Source organism: Anomalospiza imberbis, chromosome 3 (genome assembly GCF_031753505.1).
Source record: "Anomalospiza imberbis isolate Cuckoo-Finch-1a 21T00152 chromosome 3, ASM3175350v1, whole genome shotgun sequence".
Taxonomy (NCBI): domain Eukaryota; kingdom Metazoa; phylum Chordata; class Aves; order Passeriformes; family Viduidae; genus Anomalospiza; species Anomalospiza imberbis.
Window position 1 is genome coordinate 92729360 of NC_089683.1, and position 12291 is coordinate 92741650.

Genomic DNA, 12291 nt, shown 5'->3' on the forward strand with positions numbered 1-12291 from the left:
ATTAGGATAAGAGAATGCTTGAAAAAATATTTTCCCTTAGACTTTTAAAATCTGATTTCACGTATTTTAATTAGCATTCCCATTTTTCATATCCAATTTCTTGAGCTCCTCTTCTGTGATTCCTTCCTTTCCCCAAGTATTTCTAATCCTTGACTCATTTTAATTTTAATTAAGAATTAACCGAATTCTAAGTTATTAAGTCCTTCTTAAACCTTTATTATTTTTTGGCTTTGGTAGGACTCTTGCTGACAAATAGCTTTTTTTTTTTTTTTTAATCGCAGGGATATGTTTAATTTGAAAAAAAGGTTTTGCACAAAAGCAAAACTGTTTTCTTGGATATTGGGGTGGAGATTTTGAAGCAGTGTATGATTAAAAGGCTTAGTTTTGAGACTGAAGCTAAAAGAGCACCATTTCTGGAGACTTCTCAAAATGTAAAAAATTAGTGTTTCACTGCTAAGGTTTGTAAAGAGAAAAAGGAGAAATGGGCATAAGCCCAGAGGGAAAAGGCCAGAAGGCTGCATTATAATGTCAGAATATTTAAAATGCAGAGACTAAATGAGCTTGTCAGTCCAGCACTTGCATGTCCAATTCTAAAATGTGGTTATAATTTTTTGCCTTTTTCACTTTGCTTTTCCTCTCCATACTGAATGTTCAGAAATACCTGCTTTCCCTCTCCTGGAAATTAAGGCCTTTTGTGCCATATTCTCAGAATTGGCACTGAGGCTTTGCTTCAGTGTTTACTAAACAAAGCTGGGTATGGAGTGAATGGGAAACGGAAATTAACTTATTTTGTGTGGCGATTTTTGTATCAGTGACTTGAAAATTTTGGCATAGATATTAATGAAAATAATAGTTTACTCTCTCTCTCTTCTAGATTTCTGGAATTATCTCTGATTTAAAGGAAGGCTGCTTTTTATATTCTTTTTTTTTTTCTCTCTCTTTTTACTCCCCGCCCCCTGGTTTCATTAGATCTTGTCCAGATACTTAATAGAAATTTCTAGTGTGTTCCCAGGTAACAAATTACATCTGTCTCTGAAAATGAGTCAATGTAATCATGACAAATTCATGAAATAAAGGGAAAATATATTGCTGCAGTCTTGGGGAACATGAGTCAATATACTTTATGTAATTATTTAATAAAACATCTTTTCTAGTGCATTGAAGCAGCCTAAGATACTGAGGCAGTTGTATTTATGCAGGAATAAACAAACTTCCAGTAAAAGCTGGTGACCAGAAGTATGCAATTATGCATTTCCAGAAATACTCATTAAACCAGTCTGCTTAAATTTTAATCAGACTTCTATGTATGAAACAGTCTTGGTAAGAGGAAGTAGAAAAAAAAAAAAGGAAGGATTTTTATGATAGGCTATTCAGATCTTCTCATGCTCCAAATGAGTCTGAATTCTTTTATTTGTCTTCTTGTGCAAATCTGTATAAAAGTTAACAATACAAAGTCCTGCATGCTGGCTTAATTCTGTTTCATGGGAGCCATATTATTTTCAGCACAGAAATACTGCACTGATATCAAAGCTGTCATAAAAAGGATATAATTTGGGATTTAGTGAGATATTTGAAATATTTAAGCTTTGTGTTGTTCATATGAGAAACGTCAGAGGACTGGTTATCAGTGCATGAATTTGTATAGGAAAGTGAAGTAATAGGAAATGTGTTGTCGGAATTAGAAAAACTACAAATTGCCAGGTACTGCCAGTATCTTTTGGCCTTTTTTATCTTTCTGACATTACATCTGACATGTTGCATAAGAATTCACAACTGGATGTGCAACAGACAGCCTGTCGTTTGAAGTTTTTACAAAGGTATTTGTAAACCTATTCAAATAATCTGAAAAGGGAGTTCAGAGAGCAACCCACAAAATGGTAGTGGATGAAAGCAGGAGCGCATATATTCATCTCTGGAAAGGGTCACTAAGCTTTTCATGTGTCACAGTTTTTCTGTTATCTGGTGACTATCTGTTTTTTATGGATCACCTTGTTTCTTTGGAAGCTATAAATATTGTTGCTTTCACATGAAATCCTAATGGCCATTGCTCTTTGTCCTTCCAGGGCATCAGTAGCCTCTTCAGTTCCCTCAAAGTGGTCAGGCTGCTCCGGCTGGGTCGCGTGGCTCGGAAGCTGGACCACTACATCGAGTACGGGGCGGCCGTGCTGGTGCTGCTGGTGTGCGTGTTCGGCCTGGCGGCGCACTGGCTGGCCTGCATCTGGTACAGCATCGGCGACTACGAGGTCATCGACGAGGACACCAACACCATCCGCACGGAGAGCTGGCTCTACCAGCTGGGAGAGTCCATAGGGACTCCCTACCGCTTCAACACCTCCGGCTTCGGGAAGTGGGAAGGCGGGCCGAGCAAAGATTCCGTCTACATCTCCTCGCTGTATTTTACAATGACCAGCCTCACCAGTGTGGGATTTGGGAACATCGCTCCCACGACAGATGGCGAGAAGATCTTCGCTGTGGCTATGATGATGATTGGCTGTAAGTATTGGAGATTCTGTCTTTCTCGTACACAACACCAAATAGCTGCATGTCATGAATGCTGATTTCATAAGAACATCTGGAATCCTGGTAAATGTGATGCAGCTAAAAATATTTTTGGTGGCAGTATTAATTACACAATTCCTTACTGGTTAGGTTTAAATCACAAATAGGAGTATTGGTGTGACAAGCAAAACTTCAGTTGTTTTGGAAAAAATATTCTGTCCATATCCTCTCAATATGCTGTTGTAAGTAAACCATAAAACGCTCAAAGCCTGAACTGTTAAGAATTAATGCACCTTTTTGCCTCCATTTTAGTATGTGGCAAACTCTTTTCATGTCTGAGAGTTGTACACATTTGATAAGTGGGTCAGAGTGTGGGAGGAGGTCTGGGAGCATCACCTTCCAAGGGATGGAGAACTGGGACTCTTTAGGAACCACAAACTCTGCCATAGGCTGAGCACACAGACACATCCTGAAGCAAGGGGGGTGAGGCTGTGCTTGGGCACCTTTGGCTCAGACATCCTTGTTAGAATGGTTACATGTTGCCAAGCTGTCCAGCTTTTGGCCATGTTGTCATTTCAATGCAGGATCTGCATTCAAAGTGCCTTGAGAGCTACTTGGAATTGAGAACCATATGGTGGTCACTGTTAAAATGGTTTTCTAGATAAGGGTGGAGTTTGAGCCAAAATAAGGAAAAAAAAATCTACTTTATCCATGGGAAAACTTGTCATTGTATGGAGAAAGATGGAAGCTTCTGTATGGTAGCATTGCATCCAGAGCAGGAGAAAGTCAATCCTTGCTAAGCAGAAAATGAAAACCAAATACATAATGAAACTCAATTAGCAGCACAGTGCCTGTTGTAGAAATGTGAACCTTTGATTCTGATGTGTCCTTTTACAGCAACACTGAAGTCACACACTGTACGTGTGCAGTGTTAAGTCTGACAAAAGTTAGTGAAAAAAACTACCAAGACAAGCATTGTTGATCACACAGGGATTGGGATATTTTAGCTATAAAAATTGTTAATTTTGTTTTTCTAGCTTTTTCCTCTGCCAAGAGTCCCATCATCCTAATAAAACACCCTGTAGGAGAAGGCAAATTTTGTAAAACATGGATAAAATTTTGCAGTTTTCTCATAAGGTACATTAGACAATGTGGTGGTATAGCACAACACAGGCTTCCAAACATATTTGGAAGGTGCCAGTTTGATAGGAAATATCCCGATCTTTGGCTTATTGTTATGACCACGATACTAGCTAGAACAAGAACAGCTAGTATTAATCAGTGTTATTATTTAGTGCTATGAATAATGATTAAGCATAGCCTTCAAAAAGTCATTAATATACCTGGGGTTCTTTTGGACTTGTACATGTTCCAAGCTCTTCATATGACAATGTGGCAGAAAGAAACTGAATTTATGCATAAATAATGTTGATTTAGATGAGCAGAAAGGAAATGATGACCTTTCTTTTTGTGTGTTTTATCCTCTGCTCATTTGAATAGCAATAAGTGCAGTATCAGAGGACTAGTGTCTTAAACAATACTGTGGCCAGATAAGCTTACAGTCATGATTTCATTAGTAAAATCACCTTTAAAATTTTTACCTTATTTTTATTTCTCAAAGAAACTGACTTTTCTGGAAATGGTGATGGAAAAGATGAACATGTGTGAAAATGCCTTCAAGCCCCACTTTTTTTGCATGGGCTGGATGTGAGGCTGCCCTGCAGAAAGTCAGGGTGCAGTGCATGGCAGGGACTTGACCTTCCACTGAAGGGTGTCAAAGAAGCTACAGCTCTGTGGATCCAGAATCCATTCAGAGTCACAACACTGCCTTTGCACCCTCCCTATGATTATTGGTATCGATGATCTTGGCTTCAGTTTCCTCCATGAGCTGTGCCTCCATGGTTTGGTAGGGTTACTCAAGAGCTGCTTCCCTGGAGTGCAGATGTTGGCATCAAGTAGAGGAAAAGGAAGACTTTACTTTTAGAACGGTGAGTTCTTCCTGCTCAGAATTATTTTTAATCCGTTGCATTTGACTGTGCAAAGTTCTTGTACCTCTGGGAAAGACTGGTCATGGTGTGTACATTGCCAGGTGGTGTGGTGGCTTTGCAAGGCTTTCAAGTCCTTGTTTCTAGCAACTTGGTTTCTAGTTTTGTTTTGGTTTAGTGGATCTGTATCTTGAATAGTTTCTGAAGAAGAAAGGTGTGAATAGCAGTGATACTTTTTTCTTTGATCTTGGATTGTTGTCTGTTGAGCCTCTGTTTCTGAAGAGGACTTACTGTGTAAACAAGTGTTTTTAAGACATGCATTGCTGTCTTTTCCACTGGCAAATTGACTGAAAGGTTTGTGCTACGGTCAGCACAGGCCTGTGGTGACATCCAAAAGGAGTGTTTGTGCCAGAAAGGCTCAGAATATTAGAGGGATTTGAAAGCATGAGCAGTTCATAACTAGTGTCCTTCCATGTGTCTTAAGTATGCTTATGCCCGGAGAGATGGAGTTAACGCTGTAATTCCACCTTTCATAAGGCAAAATGTGGTTTGCCCTCCTTCAGGGCAGCAGGATATGTCCCCTTCTGCTCACTGCTTACTCCCTCTGTAAAGCTGATCCTGTGGCAGAATTTCATTTGTGTTGCATTAACTCTGTGGACACACTGTCCACTAGTAATAGTACTTTACTGTGATATCAGATAGCTGTTTAAAAAAGTAGGTAAGACCACTTCCATTTTCTCTTTTATTCAAGCTTTCATTATGGTAAATAATAAATCCATATTAAATGTAAGTTTTAATTAAAAATTTAGAAATACTTTAGTGAAGCTGTTCTGGACCAGTGGGAGTTTTGGCTGAGTTGAGTGCAAATGTTGACCCAGTAAAAAATGTAATGTATGTTGCTTGTAGGGGGAGTGGGTACATCATATTAACTGTGCACAGACACTGGGAAGGCATGGTTGAGGTGAATAAGTTGTGTGTGGGTATTGAGCCAGTGGGGCTGACTTTGTTGGCTGTGTTTACACTTGGGACAAAGTTTAAGAAAGCGTTGCTTTGTCTCAGCAGCCCTGGTCTCTGCTTCAGGGCCTCCTTCTGCAGGGAGGTGTTCTTGTGCTCTCAAATGCAATGATGCACATGCTGTCCTGCTGACCTCATTGTGGCTGCAGTTTTCAGAGAGAAAGTGTTTTGCTGTTGGTTATTTTGATATGGGAAGGTGAAGCCCCTAATTAGATTTGTGGGGGGCTGTGGCATACTCATAACCCCAGGGATGTTTTGTCACTTCGTCACCTCCACTGGACGGGGGTAGGTGAAAATTGCTTTTGATTCTTGACCTCAAATAGTGCACATCTGTTTGGGAAGATCAAGTTATTTTAAAATAGAGATGAAGTACCCAGTGGCTGCTTTTAACAATTTCTGTACTGTGGAAGCTTGTGTTTCTTATTACTGTGTAGCTGCTTTTCCTGAATATAGGGTGAATTGTAGTTTTGCAAAGCAAAATATCTTCACATCTGTGAACTGACCTGCATGGTTTTGCCTCACTTTATTTATTGAGTGTATGTGTGTGTATACATAGAGAGAAGGATGAGTTACTAGGGGAAGTAAAATCAATTAATTCGTCAGCTTCATTTTAAATGAAAAACATATTTGCTTATCCCTTTCCACAGATGGCCACTAAATTGCTAATTAATAGGGAAGATGTCTACAGACAGATCTTTCAGTGAGGCTGACATTGCATAAAACCAGGCTTAAAACCACTGTCTGGGTCTGCAGAAAGACATATATTTTCCACTTTTAATACCTGAAATAAAAAAAAGCTGTTTCAATTTTTGGTTTCTTCCCTACGGAGACATATGCCTTGAAATTCCAGTCTTTATATATTTTTCTCAGTGATTCTGTCAGGTTGGTTTGGGTATTGTTTATTTTTCCTAAGCACTAGCAAAAAATCAGAGGACTTTAATTTGCAGTTTTTGTATCTGGGCACTGTGTCAGCAACCCCCTTGCTATCCAGGTAGAGTAGGGATGATCAGTTCTAAAAATACTTGGCATTCTTGACTTTTGACATAAAATAATACTGATGGATGCTTGCCTATTTGGATTTTGAGCAATAGAGCAAAATCCATCATTTTGGGAGCCTTCTGTTGATGTTTTCAGTTGCACTGAAAGAGCCCAAGTTTTTGGTGCCTGTTTATGGCTAAATTCTCTTTTGTTAGGTAGGAACTTACTGGAACTACAGGGCTGGGCTCATCCAAAATATGAAGGAAAAGGCACATGTCTGAATGCTAAATGAAATCATAAATTTCCCTGTGAAACACTATACTTAGACCAGATAGTGAGAGGGATCATGGAAAAGGACAAAAGTAGGAGTTAAAAGGTCAGATTCATGAATATGCATGCTTGCATACTGTGATGAATTGTCAGCCTCTGAGTTCATTAATCAGAACAGTCCAGAAACCCAAGCCACTCCTCTTCTGCATGATGTGGTGTGCAACACAAGCATCATGCAGTCCTGCAGCACTTCAACTGCTGTCTCTGATTAAGGTAGACACAGATCCCAGGAGAATGGAGTAGCTGTCTCAGCTTTGATCAGCTTTGTCTGTGAATAGTTTCTTGCTCATTAGACAAAAAATACACCAAAACCAAACCAAACAAAAACACTCAAACAATCCAGAAATGAGAAAAACATTGGGTAGATGTGAAAACATAGGCAGTTTTGTTTACAGCACTCCTGCTGAAAGGAGCAGTAGTTTGACCATCCTTGAGAGCTTTAAGAAAATCTTGGTGGCAGGTATCATGATGCACAGGTCAGTGTCAATCCTTCACAGCCTCACAGAGCATTGGTGTGCTTTGGTGACCTCCAGCAGGGTAAGAAGTGTTTAGTGGCTCTTTTGAAAAAGGAAAATGAGGAACTGATAAAAACTAGACTATTGTTATCAAAACACCTGGACAAGTTATAGAGGCATGGCAGCATCATGTTTGATGATCCTCCTAAGGCATGATTTCCCCCTCATAAAGCAGGTCACCAGTTGAAAAGCAAATGGATGTGGCCATTTACTAAACATTTACCTGATGACAAGAGAAATGCATTTACCTCTAGAACCCCTTCTAGGGGGAATGTGTTGGAATCATTTTTGCTGGAAGCTGTTGGCCTGACACTAAAGGCCAGTCATGTGCCAAGTGTTAGTTAGGTTTGCTGAGGGTATCATCAATAGGTGCAGCACAAAGGCCTAAGAGATTTTAAACCCAAAGCAACTTTCTCTGTGTTCATGGGTATTGCCAGTGCAGTGTTTTGTGTTTGGGGACATGCTGGGAAAGGAAGAAGAAACCTTATCTTGCAAAAACTCTCTTGAATTCCTGGTCTTTGTCACATCCCTGGCAAGATGACAAAAATCTCTCAGATATCACACACTCCTTGCAAGCTCCTGAAACTGCAGATGGCATACTTTCTATAGGGCTGATAGTTTTGCATAAATTTTCATTCTCATCTATCTTAGCCAATGGCAACACTACACTATTAGTTAATTTAAAGGCCTGGATTTTAATTTTTTTTAAATTTATTTTTAATAAGTATGGCTGGTCTTTGCAGTTCTGTTCATTTGCCCGTCTTTGCTGGGCCTTATTACTTTTTATTTGATCCTAGTCATGATATTTGAAGAGATGATGTGTTATTGCTGTAATTGTTAAGCAGCTATCTGGGATTTCTGAATGTTATTTTGCTTGGATGCCTTCTCCACTAGAATGAACCACCAAAAGTGTTGTGGATATATTTCTGTGCTACAGCAAGTTTCAGCAAAGTGATAGGGCTGGCAGAAAAGTGGGTAGAGTGTCCTTGTAGGTTAGAAGAAGGTTTAACTACTATGGCGGGATTTGGTCCATTTATCTCTAAAGGTGAAAATATCTCAAAGAATGTAAAGAATGAGTAAAAACCAAGCAAAAAAAAAAAAAAAGGCCCAACAAAAAGCTAGCTCCAAAAATCAACAAAAAAGCCTCAAAGTCATTGTGATAAATAGAAATAAAACAGATAGACAAGGTTGTTTTTGGCTTTTTGGGTGTATAAACAATCCTTCAGACATCTGAGTCCTGAGGGATGCAATTTCCAGTGGAGCACGTCGGTATTTCTCATTGGTAAGCGTGGGGTGTACCAGGTCGTGGTGGCAGTTCCAGCCCCACTGATGAGCCTGCAGAGTTATATCATTGACATTCAGCGCAGACAGGCCATGGAGGAGAGATGCCATCAGTGCTGACAGGCTTCACAACACAGCAAAGTCAGAATTTAGCTCTTAGAAGCTGCCTCCTATTTGGATAAGGACAGCCAGGACCTGCTTGGTTTTTTTTGGGATTGCTTGTACTGAAGCACAAGCCTGTTCCCCAGGATTCAGTACTGGGACCAGTGTTGTTTAATATCCTTCTGAATAATCTGGATGAGAGGGTCAAGTGTACCCTCAGCCATTTTGCAGAGGACACCAAATTATGTGGCAGTGTTGATTTGCTGGAGGCCAGGAGGGCTCTGTAGAGGGATCTATACAGACTGGATTGCTGTGCTTAGGCCAATGGTGAGGTTCAACAAGGTCAAGTGACAAGTCCTGGACTGGGGTCACAACAACCCTGTGCAGCTCTGCTGGTTTGGGGCAGAGTGACTGGAAAGCAGCCCAGTGGAAAAGGATGCAGGGGTGCTGGTACAGCAGCTGAGCGTGAGCCAGCGTGTGCCTAGGTGGCCAAGGAGGCCAATGGCATTCTGGCTTGTACCAGAAATAGTGTGACCAGCAGGACCAGAGCAGTGATTTCTCCCTCTGTACTGGGCACTGGTGAGGCCACACCTCAAATCCTGTGCTCGGTTCTGGGCCCCTCACTACAAGAAAGACACTGAGGTGCTGGAGTGAGTCCAGAAAAGGGCAGCAGAGCTGTGGAGGGTCTGGAGCACGAGACTGCTGAGGAGCAGCTGAGGGAGCTGGAAGTGTTTAGCCTGGAGAAAAGGAAGCTCGGGGAGACCTTATCACTCTCCTCAACTCCCTGAAAGGAGGCTGTAGCCAGGTGGGAGTTGGTCTCTTCTCCCAGCTAACAAGTGACAGGATGAGAAGAAACAGCCTCAAGTTGCACCAGGGAAGACTTAGATTGGATATTAGTAAAAATTTCTTCATGGGAAGCGTGTTCAGGCATGGGAATAGAGTGCCCAGTGGAGTGGTAGAGTCACCATCCTGGAGATTCTTAAAAGACATGTAGATTATGGCACTTGGGGACATGGTTTAGTGATGGACTTGGCAGTGCTGGGTTAAGGTTAGACTCAATGATCTTAAAGGTCTTTTCCAATTTGAATGATTCTCTGGTTCTATGATAAAACACTGGTGTTAAAGCCAGAAAAAAGTCTTTATGTGATAGCTATCGAAATAGTGAATTCCTACAAAAATTGTCTCCAGGTGAAGATGGACTCAAAGTTGTTTTTCAGGTTCACAACACAAGTGCTAATGCTGTAATAAATCTGTCTTAGTTAATGACCATAGGCATATGAGGAGTGGCCCATTCATAAGGGGTTAGTCCCCTCCTCACCCCAGCATTTCAAAGCAAGAAGAAAGAAAGAATTTTCTGTCAGTATATTAGTATGGTAATACTTTGTTTCCTGGCCTGGCTTGGGGAAGCTTCAATTAATTCTCTGTGAGATGTTGTTTCTTAGAATACAAAAATGAGTAACCAGTATTCCCTTTCTTGTTACTTAAAACATATATGGCTGGATTAAAGCTAGATTAAATTATTGCTACTAATTTTTTGGCAAAATATAATTTGGAAAGGGCAATGGTAAATTGCCTGTATAATTTTGGTTGTAGGGAAAAAGAACATAAATGTTCCAGAGCTACATCACATATGTATGCTTTATGAATTGTCCCTTGATATGTTATCTTGCCATAATGACTGAAAATTGCAGACTGTACTTCAGCCTAATAGAAGTAAAGAATCACCCTACCTCAGAATATACTAGAATTTAGTTGCTAGAATGGTCCCAGGATATAGTCCATATCTCTATCAGTACTCTGCAAATCCCATCAGGACAATTTCTGAAGTGAGATTTTTCTAAAAATTTCTAATTCTCAAGGTTTTTACAATCCGTTTCTCTCCTGCAGAGTTTAACGTTGCTCCCCAAGACTATTGGACAACTTTTGAAAGAACTGTAAATGCAAATGGAGAAAAAATAGTTCTGTTTGACAGGAGAGAAGATGAAAACTGTGAAGTGTTAATAGTTTGGTTTTCCCAGGATTTGGGGAGAGTTCACAGTACAGTAATGTTATAGATAATTGCCTTTTCTTTTTCTTTTACACAGCATTTCTAAATTTTGTCTTTTAACTCTTTAATAGGAAGGAGAAGGATAAGGAAAATAAGTAGGTGTCCAAGCTGTGGATATCTTTCTTTTTTACCTCATGTCTTTCATCTCACGTGCAGGATTTTGCTTTCTTTAGACATTTCTAACATTACTTCCTGTAAGTAGATTTAAAACACTGAAATATGCTGACTTTGTCAAACTTTAATCAGAGTGTGCAACCGACTTGTTTTAAAATCTAAAGGAACATGATTAACCTAAGTTAACTTGTGAGAGAAGAGTGTGATGCATCCAGAGCATGGACTGAGAGAGCAGAGGAATATAAAAAGAAAGAATACTTCAGGCAGGAACCAGGGGATAATTTGCACGATAAATATTTTGTTCCCTACAATAAAATAAAAACTCTGCAAGAGACACAGTGCTTTGCTATGCAGGACAGCAAACCTTGGGGTTCAGTTTACAAATTTATTCTTAAATTGCTGAATTACACAAGTGCAATCTAGAAGAGCATGGTTTGTCTGTCAGAACTATATTATGGATTCCCACTTATGGAAATGGCTAAATATATGCAACATACAAAAAACATGACAAATTTTTCATTGTCTCTGCATTTCTGGGAGGCCTTTCCTTAAGCAGCCAACTGTATTGCTGAAGGATGGCAATCCTGGACAAGGATTTGGTTGTCCATTTCTGACTAAGAAAAATCCAATTAGATAGGCATGGGGAGGGGGAAATAGTAAAAGAGCACATCCACCCATATGACACATTGTGCCATTTGTCACCAAATATGTGGAATATGATGGAAGTTCTGAAGCATCTTCTAAGCACTTTTCACTTCTGCATCAGCTTCCAAAAATTATGTAGTTATTTTAATATCTACATTCTGCTGGACTCAAACAGGCCTGCTGTAGGTTACAAAGTGTTGGAGTGGAAATAGCTTGCCTAGCTGGAATGTGTGAGTGGTTTATAGATCATGATATGACCTCAGCCACTTGGACAAGCGGTCTCATGACATCTTGAGAATGAATAAGGCTTAGTTGTGCTTACCAGATCAGTGAGTTTTAGTGCATTTGGCTGCTTTTATATTTTAAAGGAAGATGTGGCTCTTTATAAATATGATAGGGAATGTTTTAGAGGAGGAGAATGCTACTGTGGGTCATATGCAGTCTATTTCTTGGAGTTGAAAGCTCTGAAATACAGTAGGTCTGAAATTGAGTTATTACCTGAAGACATATCCTATCAAAAGCAGGAGCCTGTTGGAAGAAATTCTGATCTACTGAGAGAATATGGAATATATGTAAAAATATCAGTATCTTTTATCCACTGTGCGGCAACTCTTGCTGCTACTGGTGTGAAAAATGTGGAAGGAGACAAGTAATATATTAATAGTTAGGTCCTATTGCCTGGAAGAAAAGTAGAAAATTTATTCTTCTAACCAAAGGATTTTGGCAGCCAGTAGGTTCTAAAATCTCAAGTGCCTTACAGTAAAAATGAAACAGTTGAGGT

General features: G+C 39.9%; 1 protein-coding gene across 8 annotated transcripts in view; it reads left to right on the top strand.

Annotated features, from left to right (window-relative positions):
• The window catches only part of KCNH1 (potassium voltage-gated channel subfamily H member 1), a 176311-nt gene that overhangs the window by 48022 nt on the left and 115998 nt on the right, over positions 1 to 12291 (top strand). For all 8 annotated transcript variants that reach the window (XR_010997607.1, XR_010997606.1, XR_010997605.1 and 5 more), the window contains one exon: positions 2064 to 2493. Coding sequence is in view for 5 of the 8 variants with exons in the window: in XM_068185782.1 (XP_068041883.1) it covers positions 2064 to 2493 (430 nt within the window). In the remaining 3 variants the exon portion in view is untranslated. The remainder of the gene's footprint in view (positions 1 to 2063; positions 2494 to 12291) is intronic.